This window comes from Panthera onca, chromosome B3 (genome assembly GCF_046562875.1).
Source record: "Panthera onca isolate mPanOnc1 chromosome B3, mPanOnc1 haplotype 2, whole genome shotgun sequence".
Taxonomy (NCBI): Eukaryota; Metazoa; Chordata; class Mammalia; order Carnivora; family Felidae; genus Panthera; species Panthera onca.
In genome coordinates, this window is record NC_138344.1 from 103,990,667 (window position 1) to 104,007,275 (window position 16,609).

The 16,609-nt window shown below is 42.4% G+C and overlaps 1 protein-coding gene across 5 annotated transcripts in view; it reads right to left on the minus strand.

Moving 5' to 3' along the window:
- Positions 1-4,503: 4,503 nt before the first annotated feature.
- CCDC198 (coiled-coil domain containing 198) overlaps positions 4,504-16,609 on the minus strand; it is a 28,042-nt gene continuing 15,936 nt past the window's right edge. For 3 of the 5 annotated variants that reach the window (XM_060619924.3, XM_060619926.3, XM_078448216.2), the window contains 4 exons: positions 16,391-16,477; positions 14,944-15,042; positions 13,973-14,132; positions 4,504-6,258 (listed from right to left, as the gene is read on the minus strand). In XM_060619924.3, the coding sequence (XP_060475907.1) occupies positions 6,023-6,258; positions 13,973-14,132; positions 14,944-15,042; positions 16,391-16,477 (582 nt within the window). In that variant the 3' untranslated portion in view covers positions 4,504-6,022. Of the gene's footprint in view, positions 6,259-8,512; positions 8,764-13,972; positions 14,133-14,943; positions 15,046-16,390; positions 16,478-16,609 lie in introns of all 5 variants that reach the window. The other 2 variants (XR_009606279.3, XM_060619923.3) reach the window with 2 other exon arrangements.

The window sequence follows — 16,609 nt, forward strand, 5'->3', positions numbered from 1 at the left end:
ACATCCAGCTCTCTGAAAAAAAGCCCTGATTTGTAACATATGCCAATTTTTACGATGTAAATACTCCCTCTATGGCTGACATGGCATCACTGAACATGGATTTGAAAGAGATCCTTGTAGTTCCTCTTGGGAGCTGAAACTGGCCACTGTAGCAAATTCTAGCACACCACAGTGTTACGCCGTAAGGCAAAGAGGTGTTGTTTAAGGTACCTGTTAGTTGGATTCTTTGTTGTTGTTTATTTTTTTTAACTTTTTTTAAAATTTATTTTTGAGACAGAGAGAGACAGAGCATGAACAGGGGAGGGTCAGAGAGAGAGGGAGACACAGAATCTGAAACAGGCTCCAGGCTCTGAGCTGTCAGTACAGAGCCTGATGCGGGGCTCGAACTCACGGACCGCGAGATCATGACCTGAGCCAAAGTCGGACGCTCAACGGGCTGAGCCACCCAGGCACCCCTGGATTCTTTGGTTTTAAGAAATAAAAAATCAACTGGACCTGGCCCAGCAGAAGGTAGAATTTACTAGAAGGATACAGTCTCAGAATGAAGAGTGGGAGGCAACAGGGTCTCAGGAGGGTTGGGAATAAGGAACACATGTGTTATGGGGCCTTGACGGGTCCCTTTCCCTCAGTCTCTGTTGACTACAGCAATGTTCCTGTACTCTGGCCCACAGGGCAGAACACTACTATCCATTGCTCCTGAACTTGCTCGCAGAGGTTCCTGCCACAAGCATAGCCTGAGGTCCTCTCTAACCAGTTCAGTTGGGTCAAGAGTCAGCCCCAGGTGAGTCAGCTATGGCCATGTGACTTTAGTGAGTCTGTGTGCCTTTGTTCACGATCATATTGGAGATGTGGGTCTAGATTAGGACCAGGCCCTTCTGTCTTTGAAATTCTGTTACACATAGAGCTCATCATCATATTGTGGTCCTCTGGGCTCCCCTTCATCTGGGCCCTGATGACCTTTCTGACTGATGTCAGCCCTGACAGTGTCCCCTTTGCTCTTCTGCCATTCTGGCCTTCCTGTTGGCCCATGAGCATTACAAGCTCATTCTCACCGCAGGGCCTTTGTACTTGCTCTTCCCCAGGTCTTCTCATGGCTTATACCCTCTCTTCATTCAGAGCATCTCTCCCTGAGTGCCTCCTTGAAACAGTCCACTCTATTCATGCCATCCTCCTACTTTCTTCATTGTTCTTCACAATGCTTAATATGACCCAAAATTGTATCACGTGTTCCACTATCTGCTTCCCACTGTCACATAACCCACTGGGAAATTTATTTGTTTATGGCTTGTATTTTCAGCATCTGGACTGGTGCTTGGCATGTAGTAGATATTCAAAAGCCATTTGTTGAATACATGGTTAAATGAATGAATGAAAGTATGAATGAGTTGCAGAGTTATTAAGAATTATACATTTAACAATAAACCCTTCCTGGGGGCCTGGGTGGCTCAGTTGTTAAGCATCTGACTTCAGCTCAGGTCATGATCTCATGGCTTGTGACTTTGAGCCCCACTTTGGGTGAGCCCCACTTCTCTCCCTCTCCCTCTTTCTCTGCCCCTCGCTCACTTGCGCCCTCTTTCTCTCTCAAAATAAAATAAAATAAAAATAAACTCTTCCTGCAATTATTATTACACTATATATTAACTGACTTGATTTATTTATTATTATTTTTTAATATAAAATTTATTGTCAAATTGATTTCCATACAATGCCCAGTGCTCATCCCAACAGATGCCCTCCTCAATGTCCATCACCCACTTTCCCCTCCCTCCCACCCCCATCAACCCTCAGTTTATTCTCAGTTTTTAAGAGTCTCTTATGGTTTGCCTCCTTCCCTCTCTGTAACTCCCCCCCTTCCCCTCCCCCATGGTCTTCTGTTAAGTTTCTCAGGATCCACATAAGAGTGAAAACATATGGTATCTGTCTTTCTCTGCCTGACTTACTTCACTTAGCATCACACTCTCCAGTTCCATCCACGTTGCTACAAAAGGCCACATTTCATTCTTTCTCATTGCCACGTAGTATTCCATTGTGTATATAAACCACAATTTCTTTATCCATTTCAACAGTTGATGGACATTTAGGCTCTTTCCATAATTTGGCTATTGTTGAAAGTGCTGCTATAAACATTGGGGTACAAGTGCCCCTGTGCATCAGCCCTCCTGTATCCCTTGGGTAAATTCCTAGCAGTGCTACTGCTGGGTCATAGGGTAGGTCTATTTTTAATTTTCTGAGGAACCTCCACACTGTTTTCCAGAGTGGCTGCACCAGTTTGCATTCCCACCAACAGTGTGAGAGGGTTCCCATTTCTCCTCATCCTCGCCGGCATCTATAGTAACTGACTTGGATTTAAATAAAATTAAAAAAAAAAACCTTAACTATTATCTTAGTTTTCAAATGTTTTTGCTTATTCCGCACCTGAGTAAAAAAAATGTTTCTTTAAAAATGAGATGTAATTCACATTTTTAGTGCTCTGACCTTTCCTAACCTACCTCTTAGCCTACCTTCTCCCAGTCTTCCCTACAGTATTCTAAATTCGTGATATTTTGTGGTAATGTGTGGAAATAGGCTTTTGTTGTTCATTCGAGGCAGAAAATAGTTGATGTTAATTATGATTTGATGATAGGTATGCCGTCTTGGAAAGAAAAGGAGTGGCTTAGAGAACCAGTGTTTTGTTTTCTGTTTTTAAAGGCTCTGAACAAGCAGAAAATGGTATCCATTTGTTTATAATGCAAGAGTCATCTTTAGTTAAACCCAGCAGAGTAACTCAGAACTACCATCCAAATAGATAGACAGGAAAAATGGCCTCCTAACTGAAAGAAAAAATTTTAAAAAGCACATTTTCAAAAGGGTACCAAAAAAGGACATTTCTCTTTCTCACAAAAAATTCAGAGCAAGAAAGAAAATATTATTTTCACAAGAGAAAGCCTGCATGTGGCCATAGACAAGCCCTTTTTCCTTCCAAAGCAGGAGATTTTCAATTGAAGAAAATTGACAACTTTGCCTCCAGCCTGAATTTTATGGTTTTCACCAGCAACAGCTGTATTTACTGATGGCCCTACATTGCCCCCAAACAAATTCAAGATTAAGTAAAGGGCTGGTGTTCTGAGACAATTACCAACAAAACGAACATTCTCTTACTGTTTGTGGAGCTCCAGGCTTCATGTCCTTACCTTCGAAAAATTAACTCAGAAGTCGTTGCTTTTAAAGGCAAAAGTTGATATATTTGGTAAAATAGAGTGCACTGCTAAAGCTGTGCTTTTCAACCTTAGCTGTACCTTAGCCTCACCTGGGAGCTTTGAAAGGAAGCACCAACCCAATGCCCGAGTTCTACCCCAGCCCAGGTAAAGGAAAAGGTGGGCCCGTAGATCCTAATTGTTGTTAGTGTCTTGATTAACGGAATCCCATCCTGGATGGGGCTTCCGGTGGGGTTGCTCACGATCCTGCTCCCGGACCAAACGGTGAGGAAGGTAAGCTTGTCCTGGCTCTCTCATCTGCCTTTGTGGGCCCCTCTCCCTTTTCCTGGAAACTTTCCCTCCTGAGCTATTTCTCAGGTGTTCTTATCTTGCCCTGTGCCCACAGTGAAGCTATCAGCCTCCAAGGAAATTCTTCCTTGCTGAAAAATAATCCCGCAAAGCTCTGGCCCTTTCCAGTGCGGTATTATCCCTCTCAAAAACAAACAACAAAAAGCCCCCCAAAACCAAAAAATCCACCACGTACTAGAAAAAAAATGTGGAATGCCACATGTTGCCGCTGGTGAGTTTGAGGTAAAATTAAGGAGTGGAGAAGGGTGCTCCTGGATCCCATCAGGTCCCTTCTGGTCAGCAACAGTCTCCTCCAAAAGGAAGTTCTGCTGGGTGACTCTGGCAAGTTACTTAACCTCTCTGTGCCTCCGTTCCCTCATCTATAAAATAGGGATGGTATTAATTCTGACCCACAAAGTTGTTGTGAGGACTAAATATATAAAGCATTTCCCCCAAGAGTATTCGACACACAATAAGCAGTCCATGCACATTAGTAGTTATTACTATAATTTCAAATTCTTGACTTTATAATTAAATGAGGGGGAGTTCCACATGGAGTGGGCAAAGAAACTCAAACAGAGAAAGCATTGCCCTGATAGAGTCCCGAAAAATATTTTGAACTACGACATCCTCACTGGCATATGTGTCTAGCTCCAATAACCCAAGGCAGTGCTTAATTTATGCCCTCCATTTAAGTGTATAAATTCCAGAAGCCTTTGAAACAAAAATTCCCTTCTTTTTACTGCATAATCAACCGTGTATTTCTAGGAGTCTTGGGAAATGATGGAAATGAGGATGAGCAACTGCATAGCTGGAGAGAAACCAGTACATTTCTAATTGCCTAGTTAACTCAACACAGAAATTAATGAGTTCAACAAACATTTAATAATAAACCCTGTGCCAGATGTCCTGCTAGGAAGTGGGGATGCCACAGGGAGGAGACATGGTCAATGTCCTGATGTAGCTCTCAGTCGAGGGAGCTTCTGGAAGGGGTATTGTCCAGTCTCAAGGCACAGCCCAGAGCGATGAGGATATGCTTAATCCCCGTTAATCGTCAGCATCTGTTTGAAGCCTTCCAGATGCACCATAATGTGTGAGGACATTATGAAGAGGTTGGACTTGTCTCTTCTCTCAGAGATCTTACTTTTTCAAGAAGACTGGCTGGTCAAACAATTAATGTATTCTTTTGCAGGAAATATGCAAAAAGAAAAGTAGGGAGTGGGAGCGGAAATGCCCAGGGGTGACCTAATTGCCTTCTGTCCTTGCAAGAACACGAATGTTTGTCCCCTGACACTCAGGCTTCTTAGCTTCTTAGTGACTGCGCTGAATGTACTGGGTGTCAAATTTGGGTGGTGTTTCACCTATTTTCTTTTTAGAAGTTTCCCAGTGAAGGCTTAAAAGCATGTTTTTATTTTGCTTTGTTTTAAAGTTTCACTAAATTCTTAGAAGCTTCTGGATGGCTTAAAACTATTTTTAGATTATGCTAAAAGTGGAGCCTAATATTACACAAAAGAAGCTTTTAAAATTGCCTAAAAATTGAATTTTTGTTAATAGTAACTTTTGAGCTGAACATTTCTAAGATTCCTTTTAGTTTTAAAGAGTCCTAAGATGTACATCGTAATCTAAGAGATCTTCATTTACTTTTGAGCTTTTATTCGCAATGACCTTTTGCACTTGGCATTATTCCACCTCTTTCCTGTAGCCCCTCTGTTACAAGTTGCTAACTCGCAAGAATACTTCAGTGAGTTTACTGTCTAATGTAGCATTACTGTGACTTTGGTTTAAAAACTCATTTGTATCCATTTTACTTTCCCATCCGTTTGTTTTATAAGATCTAATTTGCTTTTTAAAAGTGTGGTGTGGTGGCGAGTCTCAAAGATGAACCCCACAGACCCCACTTCAGAATCTGTGCCCTCGTGTAGACCTCTCTTTTGCAGATGTGATCTGGGCTTGTGACTTGCTTTAACCAATAGGATGTGGTAAGAGTGATGGGGAGCCCATTCCATTCTGAGGCTTTAAGAGGCTGGGCAGGTCTGCTTCCTCCTCTTGGAACGTTTGCCATGGGGAGTCCTGTGCTCATATAAAAGTAAATTCACTACCCTGATGGAAAGACCACTCAGAGCAACCACATAAAGAGGCTCTAAGACTACATGGGGTAGGGGTGGGGTCCCACTGCTTCACAGCCCTGGTTGAACATCCAGATGACTCCAGTCCAGCTGCCTTCTGACTTCAGCTACATCAAAGATCCCACAAGAGGCCAGCGGAAGAACCACCCAGCTGAGCCCAGCAAGACACAGAAAAGAGGGACAATCAAATGCCCTAAGTTTTGAGGCAGTTATGCAGCATAGTTAACGATACATGACAGACCTGTTGACCGTAAGACTCCAAATGAAGAGATAGTGATTGGTTTCCTCCAAATAATTCATATAACCAACCTGAAGAATTTTTACAGGAAAGCGAACTTTCAATGCACACAATGTCTAGGTCAGTGAATAGCATTTTTATTCTCGATCAAAAAACTCGTCAAAAAGTGGGATTCTCTCTGTCCTGGTCCTGACCAGTGCTTGTGGTTTCTTCTCGCTTTTCCTTAACTCATCTGAGTCAGAACTAGAACTGTCCCAGAGAAGCTGTCCCCGAGCCTCTTGTTCACGGAGCCACATTTCCATTTTGCCAATTTTCCGGGGGCGACAGTCATTCCTTGCTTGATGTTCCCCCAAATCTTCATTCTGTGAATTTCCTACAGAAAATTTAAAGTTTATTGAATTTCTCCCCCTAACAATGACTTATTTGTTTATTAAGTGCCTAGATTTTTATGAACACATAATAATTTGCTTGATGTTCTTATAAATATATATATTTGGGAGAGCTTGGGTTAGTTGAGTGTCCAACTCTTGATTTCAGCTCAGGTCATGATTTCACGGTCATGAGCTTGAGCCCCACATCAGGCTCCGTGCTGGTCATGGAGCTTGCTTGGGATTCTCTTTCTCTCTCTCTTTCTCACCACCCCTTCTTGCCCCTTTCTCTGGCTCATGCGCTCTCTCTCAAAAAACTTTTTTTTAATCTTCTGAAAGTCACAAGAATAATATAATACCTTCCTATATGCCCCAACTCATTGATAACGTTTTGTCACAATATTGCTTTCATTTTATACACATGCATGAACATATGTACACACATTTTCAGCTGAGCTATTTGAGAATTAGTTGCAATTACATCCCCCCAAATACATCACCACAAATCTCACAGCAAGGGCACTTTTCCTACATAGCTGCAATATAACTATTAGGAAATTACTTAGGAAATTTAACATTGATATATTATTGTTTTCTAATATATGGTCTACATTCTAATATTCATGGTTGTCCCAGTAATGGTCTTTATAACTGCTTCTTGTTTGTGTGTTTGTGTTTTATTTTTTTAGATCCAGGATCCAATCTAGGATTATGTATTGAATTTTATTTTCTTGTCTCTTTAATTCAAGACACTTCCCTTTCTGTTTCTTTTCCTTTTTCTCTGTCTCCTCCCTCCTTCTCTCCTCCTCCTCCTCCTCTCTCTCCCTCATTCTCAGTCTTGATCCTCCCCTTCCTCTTCCTCCATCCCCCCCTTCATTGTCTTCTTCTTTTCCCCTAACAGTGGCATTTTAAAGAATACAGATCAAATGTTTTGTAGAATGGCCCTAAATTTGGGTTTGTACATTTCCTTGTGATTAAATTAAGGTTACACGTTTTTGGCAAGAGTATTGCACAGGTGATGTTGCCTTGTGCTATTTATTGAACATCTACTATGTGCCAGGCACATGATATACACTTTCTGACCTTGACATCCACTCTCACCTCATATTAGAGTCACCTATGGAGTCTTTTAGAAACACAAATGCTTGGGCTGTGCCCCAGACCTATAGAACTAGGGAGCTCAAAGGGTCATGCATTTCATTTCACTTTCTATACTTTTAAGAATATATTTAATTTATTTGGTATAGGATTTTATGTACATATGTACATAGCTTTTTATTTAAGCTCTACCCTTTTAAAGTGCATTTCAGAACAACAGGGGCTTTATTCAAGGAAGGAGGCTTTTAAGTAAACCAAAGAAATGGCCACTTCTGAGCTAGGAAAATCATCCTGGGTCAAAACCCAGAATGTCCCCTCCATCTAGTTGAACCAGCCATAACTTTTGGATTTCATCTTAAGGATAATTGTTTATCAAACCTTATGGCATATTTCATTTAAGCCCTTGATAACTGATGTTACAAACTGTTATATGAGAAAATCAAGCATCTCAGTGTGAGGATTTGTGCTTTGTGAGTCATTAGTTTCCTTTCTGCCTCAGTAAGGGACTACCCTGATCCCCCCTTGAATGTTATTATAATTATTGTTATTGCCTATACATATAGTAGTGACAGAAAACGACAGTTAAATTATGTCTTTGGCCCCAGTCTCTCTCCTGAGCTACAACTGGATGCCTCCATTTTTATGTCTCCTGGCAACATGTCAGACTCACCTTCTCTTTCTCTTCCAAACTCACTTTTTCTCCCAGTTACCCTAATCCAGCAAATGGCCCCAGTTTTCCCCCATTGTCTGCCCAGTTCTTCAAGAGAAACCCAAGAATCCTCCTGGCCTTCTTGCTCTCTCCACACACGCACATCTGATTCACCACCAGGTTCTGCCCCTCGTATCTCCTGAATATCTCACATTCAGCTCCTTTTCTCCTGTTACCCTACTTTCCTGGTCCAAGCACCATCTCTCACTTGCATTTCTGCTATGTCCTTATCACTTGTTTCCCCACATCTGCTTGCATTCTCTTCCCATTCATCCTCCACAGGGTAGACAGAATGATGCTTGAAAATGTAAGCCTGATTGTGTGGCTCCCCTGACCTTTCAATGCCTTCCTGTGGATCTTAAGCTCAAGTTCAAAGTCCCTATTTGACACGACTTGCAAGACCTTGGTGCTCTGGGCCCTGCCTATGCCTCAGAGCCATCACTGATCACTACCTGAATCTCTCTTCCCAGTCAAGAGCTTTTGCGCGTGCTGTAATCACGAACAGTTCTGAATGTTCCAGCACCTTGGTCCTCACACAGATATGGATTCCTGTCCCCTTTGTCCAGCTACTTCCTGTCTCAGCTGAAATATCAGTTCCTCATGGAAACCTTCTGACTTTCAGGTTGTGAGGTCTCCCGGATGTACTGTCATTGTTTGTTTGTTGTCTGTACTATTGCATAGGCACCAAAGCCAGGAAGCGGGTCTGTGAATAGATGAGTGAACAAGTAAGCCAATCAGAGAATGTTGGGTGGTGAGAAGCACTGGTAACTGGGACCTGGGGATGATTTCATTCATTGGGGCCAGGGGGTGTAATCATCTCTGCTCTGCAAATGAGCCAAGCACTGTTAGAGGCACCATGGAGACTGGGAACAGAGATTTTCTGCTGACTAGAGGCAGGAACTTTGGAACAGGAAGAGAATGTTCGTTAATGGTGGGATCTAATGCAATATTAATAATAGCTCAAGTCCCACACCACTCTTGATGTTATGATAATGTAGGCCTAAAGTAGAGTGTGAGGCCAAATTCACATGTTCAATTTTATCCTTGAAAATCTCTTAAATCATTCATAAATTATTATATACATAGTTCTGTGTACATAGCATTAAAGTTTGAGAACTTCTGAGCTGGATTCTTTTTACTTGTTAGATTTTTATAAATCCCTGCTTGATTCTCCGGCATTGCTGGACTTAACAAAAAAAGAAAAGAAAAATACGATGTTTAAAAACCTAAATGGGTTTTGGTTGAGCAGAGCAGAGGAAAAAGTGTATCCAACTTCAAAATTAATTTGGGAAGAGAGGAAAGCAACAGAGGTCATTGGGGCGAAAAGGGAGTGATTTTTCCACAGTAAGAGGATTATATAAAAAATCAAAAATATTTGATGGTGGGGTATGCAGGTGGCTCAGTCAGTTAAACGTACAACTTTGGCTCAGGTCATGGTCTCATGGTTTGCGAGTTCGAGCCCCGCATCAGGCTCTCTGCTGTCAGCTCAGAGCCCACTTCAGATCCCCTGTCTCCCTCTCTCTCTGTCCCTCTCCTGTTTTCACGCACTCTCTCTCTCAAAAATAAATAAACCTTAAAAAAGTTTGATGGTTATGCATTTTATAATATATATATATGTCTTAGCAAAATGCATCACCATTATATCAAATCCATAATTTCACAGCTATTTCATTCACAGGCTAAATTTTAAAAACACACACCGGGTGCCTTGTTGGCTCAGTTGGCTAAGCATCCGACTTCAGTTCAGGTCATGACCTCGTGGTTCATGAGTTCGAGCCCTGCATCGCATTCTGTGCTGACAGCTCAGAGCCTGGAATCTGCTTCGGATTTCGTGTCTCCCACTCTCCCTGCCCCTCCCCTGCTAGCAATCTGTCTCTCTCTCTCTCAAAAATAAATTTAAAAAAATAAAACACCCACCCCCAGGATGCTTTAAAGAAAAATACTAAGTAGATAATAGAGCAGATGGCCCGATAAGACCAGAATTGAGAAGGTGACAATAATATATTTAAGGTGATACTTCCCCTTAAGCATACAGTTATTTTCACTGTGAGACATCAGTTCCATCTTTCTTCAGTTGTCTATATTCTCATGCATGTGTTTGGCACTTTACATTGTATATATGCTTTTACACATATTGGATTAATTTTGACATAAACCCTATGTGGTAGACAAGACTTTATTCCTATTTTACAGACGTGAAAACTGAGGGGCAAAGAGGTTAAATAATTTCAGTGGAGCAATAATCTCTATATATATACAGAATAAAGCTATATAGCTATATAAATATAGCCAATATTTATTGAGAGGCTACTGGGTACTGCGTTCTAGAAACAAAAAGAAGCCCCTGTTCCCATGGAGTTTGCATTTAGAAACATATTTTTGGGGGCTCAAATAAAGAACTTTGATTTCAAGTTCACTGCTTTTTCTTTTTTTTTTTTTTTAAATGTTTATTTATTTTGAGAGAGAGAGCAGGGGAGGGGCAGAGAGAGAGGGAGAGACAGAATCCCAAGCAGGCTCTGTACTGTCAGCAAACAGCCTGACATGGGACTCGATCTCACAAACCATGAGATCATGACCTGAGCCTAAATCAAGAGTCTGATGTTTAACCGACTGAGTCACCCAGGCAGCCCTCAGGTTCACTGCTTTTTCTACCTACGATAGTATATCATGGCTTCTGGAAAAGGCAGGAGCCACATAAACATGGTAAAAGTCATAAAATTGTGCACTCAGAAAGCAATGTTCCCTTTGTGTAAGTTATGAACAAGTGGGCCATCATATAAGTTATAAGTAATTTTTGTATAATAAGTTATATGTAATTATTATATAATTACAGTATATGTAATTCATTATGTAAATATATAATGTATTTAAAGTATGTAAATGTAAAATATATGTAAAATTTTATTTTTTTTAAGTTTATTTAGAGAGAGAGAGAGAAAGCACAAGGGTCAGGGCAGAAAGAGAGGAGAGAGAAAGAATCTCAAGCAGGCTTCAGCACTGTCAGCACAGAGCCTGACGCGGGGCTCGAACTCACAAACTGTGAGATCATGACCTGAGCCAAAACCAAGAGTTGGATGCTTAACCGACAGAGCCACTGAAGTACCCCTGCAAATTTTTATTTTAAACAGGCAGCAGAAAACAAAGACAGAACTTTATCCTATAAGAGACCTAAAACTCTCATCCCACCTTCCCAAAGAGGGAACATGAATGGGCAAATACAGCATTAAATGAGAGGAGATGGGTACAGCAGGATCTTAATTACCTGAACTGGACTAGCATTCAGAAAGCTCCTGTAAATCTATGATCTTGACTTTGCTTCCCTTTTAAGAGAAAGCAAATGAAGTGCTTTCAGAAGACAGAGAAAGCAACGATGCTCCCTGGGAATAAGTAAAAAGGAATCACAGCTCAAGCATGTGCCTAGTATGGTGGTGAAATCTGTAGGCTTTGCAGACGGGCAGCCTGCTCTTGAAAGATAAGGTTGAAAAGTGACACTTTTATATTTGTAGGCTTTGCCAAAGTTGTCCTGGACAGAGCTCCAAATCCCTGGAGTCCCCATGAAGATATATGAGGGGCTGGGGGTGGGTGGAGTCAACTTTCTGGAGGGAGAAAGACCTGGCCTGGAATCCTGGCTCTGTCTAATGAGGGTGAATAGTATCTCCTTCTATACAGGCTGCGTGAGGCTTGAGAGTGATAATGCATGTTGCAGGTCGAGGACAGTGTCTGGTTCATGGTAAGCACTCAACAAACCTTAATTAGAACAAAGTGAATCTGCTTTAAAAAGCAGCAGAAGGGGCCTCTGGGTGGCTCAGTCGGTTGGGCGGCCGACTTCGGCTCAGGTCATGATCTCGCAGTCCATGGGTTCGAGCCCCGCGTTGGGCTCTGTGCTGACAGCTCGGAGCCTGGAGTCTGCTTCAGATTCTGTGTCTCCCTCTCTCTCTGCCCCTCCCCCACTGGTGCTCTGTCTCTCTCTGTCTCAAAAATAAATAAACGTTAAAAAAAATTAAAAAAAAAAAGCAGAATGCAGAGAACCCCTCTTCTCCACAGTCCTTCCTGGACCCCTCCAGATCTGGGACATCTTCCAAAGATTTTACCAATGTTGGTTTTTCTTGGCTTGCCCTCAAGCCATGACTCTAAGTATCTAACTTTAGCTGAGACACTTTTTTGGATTGTTTGGTCAATGTTTTTTAAATTGTCGCAGTTGTTTATGTGCCTACATAGCATATTTCATTCTGGCACTGGGAGTATAGGTTAAATAGATTCCCCAAGTAGATTTTCAATTATTTAGCCTTTTCTTATTTGATGAACTTATTGATTAAGCATCCTATTCCTTTGAGCAGGAGCAGTGTCTCTTTCAGCTGGCAACTTTGCATCCGAAAAGCTCAGGACCTCCAGAGACATGGCCAGCATTTCTGTAGATCCCTCAGTGGTCAGTCTTGCTATGTGGAAAATATTATATATTCAAAGGGTGGGTTTGCCCTGGGGGACTATGGACAGGCAAACTTAATGGGATTTTAATTGGTGGGACAACACAGCACAGAGACTACGAACACGGTTATCTGTTGGAAATCACTGAGCGGTCTGGCCTGGCTGGAAGCAAAGTTGGGCACAAGAATGGCAGCAGAGAAAGCCAGAAAGGTAGGCAGCAAGTAGATCTTGAAGGCTTAGAGTGCCAGGGTGAAGGGTTAAGTCTTTGTCCTCAGGCTGATGGATTTTTTTTTTCTTTGTCTTCAGGCTGATGGATTTTCACTGAGGATTTTTTTTTTTTTTTAAGCAAGAGAATGATATGGTCAGATGTGCATTTGATAAGATTACTTTGCTATTAGTGTGGCGCTTCTAAAATTTTATTGTGCATGAGAATCACCTTGGAATCTTGATAAAATGCACATCCTGATTCAGTAGGTCCAGAGTGGGGCCTGGGGCTCTGCATTTCTAATAAACTCCCGGGTGATGCAGATGTTGCTGGTCTGTGGCTAATACTTGGATTACCAAGTAAAGCAGTGGGTCTTAAACCTTAGGAGTATCAGAATCACCTAGGGTGGGGTTAAAAACCCAGACTGCTGGCCTCCGCCCCTACATTTTCTGATTCGGTCACTCTGGCTGGGGCCCAACAACTCCCCAGGTGATGCCGGTGCTGGTTGCCTGAGGACCATACAGAGAAGCATCAGGGTAGCGGGGTGAATGGAAGAAGGGGAAGACTTGGGGGAGGAACACAGTCAGGAGGCTGATATGACACATGACCTAAGGGTGGCGTTGGGAATGTGAGAGAGGTAAGAGTTCGGTGCCAGGTGACATCGACAGGACTTTGTGACTGACCAGCTGCTGGGAGTAGGAGCTGAAGGGCTGGAAAGACCCCAGGTCTCTGGCTCAAGTGGCCCAGAGTGTGGAGAGAGGTCTCACCCACTGAGACAGCAGATGCCCCCGGAGCAAGCCTGGGGTGAGCAGTGATGGTGGCTTCAGTTTTAGACATTCTGAATGAGCCTGGGAGGGCTGCAGGGGGAAGAGTGGGGTGGGGGAGGGTGTCTGCATATGGCCACGTGGTCCATTCTCTTTAATCACAAGATGAGGCTCTTTTACCTTTTCCTTCCCAAGGTTGGAGCAAGGATTGCAAGGATGCCTGTAAAGCACAGTTAGCCTCTAAAAAGAGACATCTTACTGCAGTGCTGAAGCTTCTGTCTTTTCCTCCCAGCCACCCAAAATCACGTGATCGTGTGATCACTACATTCTAGGAAGCACATATCAGCAGAAACCCAAGGCTACTTGCTATATATACCCACACCCTCCCTGGAAGTTTATTTGATGAAGCTTTAAAAACACTGGAAAAAAGACTATACTTTCAGGGATCATTTCTATAGTTCGTAAAAACACTGGAAATATTTTATTTTGCTAAAAAAAAAAAATAATTCATGACTCACCTGGACTTCTGTTCAAGGTTTCATCTGGCAAAAAGGTTGGAAGGTCCCTGCCATCATTTCTTGGGATGCTTTGAAGGATTTTCTTGGCTTTATGGTCCCTCGGTTTTTGCTTATTAATCCTTGCCTCCCTGTGAAGACTTTTTTTCAACTCTGCTTGGGCCTGAAAATGATCCACTGTAATCGATTAGTGTTCTCCCCCTCAGCTACTGTCACCAGAACAGGTCAACAGATCAGTCACCTTGCAAGTTGAGTGCTTAACTGTGGTCCCCTAATCAGAACACACTTTTTTTTTCCTATTAGATGGTATGGAAACTTTCTCTTTGCACAGGACAGGCTCGTTAGGAAAGGGGAGAATATATGCCCACAGTCTCAAAAAGCTATGGTTTGATTTAAGAGGAGCTTTGTAAAAACATTTGTTGGCAGGCAAGTGATGTATTTAGAATTGCAGAAAACAGTGACTTTAGGCTTAAACACTCGAGTAAGGAATTTGGAATATGACACTTACAGGAGACATTACTGTAAAAGGGTGTGTTCTAAGAGATCATTCTGGTAAGATAATTCTATGGTGTGAATTATGGAGGGCTGCCTAGGTATCAAAATAAAGACCAACTCACCCCCCCTCTATTTTACTAAATCAAGAAAAATGATCTAACCTCATTTTCCTGCTGGAGCCAGAACATCATAGGAGCAATTTATGAAAAAAAAAATATAGGAAAGGAAGAAAAAACAGACTTGGGGCACAGATATGTCCTTGTGACTGAAAACAAAGAAAAGACTCAACAGTCGGTAGCAGAAGGGATCTTGCTGATTCTCCCAGCTCCAGTAGTGGAAGCTTCGGTGCCAATGACCAAATTTAAAATGCTAAGTAAAGACTGGGGATGAATGCTAAACTACATTCATGTGCGAGGGCAGTGATTATGTGGAGTAAATGTGCTAAATATGGCACTCTTCTTCTCTCTCCTCATACTTACCTCTTGTCTGTTCCGGTTCATTTCCAACATTCTCATCTTATGTAAATATTGTCTTTTCCCGGGAATGTATCCTGGAGTTGGCATTGTCTTTTCCAGTTCCTGCTGTGAAAGATGCCACACTCATTACAACTGGGCAATTTGTTACGGACTCTGCAATCCACAACTTGCAATTCTTTTTGGAACAGAGCGAGATCTTAATCAGTCATCAGTTATAATCCATAGAGATCTCTTATTATGTCAAAGGTGGATCATTGTAGTTCTCCACTGAGTCCTTTCCGGGTAGCCCTCAGTGACTAAAGCTTTGCTCTGTGTCTAATACAGTTTTTAAGCTTCCTGTAGAGTTTTGCAAATCTGAAATGGAAATATCTTTCCACATCTCATTTATTCCTACCTCCCCAGAAATGTGTTCTGGTTTGATAAAACTGGCCTCTTTCTTCAAAATGCCTCTTCTGCCGTTGACTAATTGTCTGGACATGAAATTAGAGGGGAGCCACCAAATGGCTAAGTGGAACGCATTTCCATAGACTGTACCCTCATATACCAACGTAAGCCCTGGAATATTAGGAAGTTGATCATTTGTGACTTTGGTGATCTCCCGTGGTGCATCGTAAACCCCAGTGGGACAGTGCAGTTACTGAGGGCAACCGGGGGTGAATACACCCTTCTTCATTCCTTGCTGTGGCCAGGAAAGGGAGCCAGGTGTGCTCCGTGATATCTTTTACGCTGCCCTGTGGACAGTGACTATGTTGGCTGTTGTGAGCCTCACGAGGGGACCATCTCTACAGTGCTGTCAGCAGCACAAACATGACCTTGAGGGTCTAAATGCACCTGGGCATCTTTGACTACATCAGCTAGCTGTGCAGCAGTACCTTGCTGGCTTGACAATGAATCAGGAGTGAAAAGGGTTGAAAATCTCACAGTTTTCATGTCTACACGAGGGGAGTTGTCTCAGCAGAAAGTAACAAACTTATAGAAGGAAAAGCTCCTTAGAAGACATTTTCCAAGGATTCGTTTTTTGGTGAGGTTGTGGTAAATAAGTCAGGGACACCTTGTAGATAGGATTTCCGCCAAAAGACTGAGAATGAAGGGAAAGCTTTAACTTGAGGGGACAAATGAAAGGAGAGTCATACTAGATTTTTCATAAATGTGAACACTTCTAGAATTAGCAGTGTCCAAGAAAAATTCCTCTCTCTTATCTACATCTTCCTGTTTTCACCAGGAAGTGGAGAAGGGCCCAGAGTTTACCTCACAGACAAGAGTCTTTGCCAGTTGGAGGCAGGCCTGGGAGAGAATGGATAGCTTTGGAAGTCTTGACTCTGAATGACTTAATAGTTTGATTTGTCTTTGAGGTCTTCTTGCAGGGAGTAAATGAAAGGACAGGCCACCCCTGCCCCTCCCCACCCCTCCCCCCCGGTTACTCACCCCCTCCAGTTAGCGTTGTGTTTACCTTTGCTCTGTGAGTTGTTCTGGCTTCTTGCTGGCTCAGGAGCCTTTCAGAAGTAATTACTTGTGGCAGGTCAATGGGTTCAAGCTTCTAGAAGTCCAACATTTAGAGTATTCAGCATTCCTCATGCCATGAGATGATGAAACATAAAAGCCAGACATTAAACTATCTTACCACTTTGCAAAAGCAGCACTTATTCCTGAGAGCACCCAGGGAAGGCGA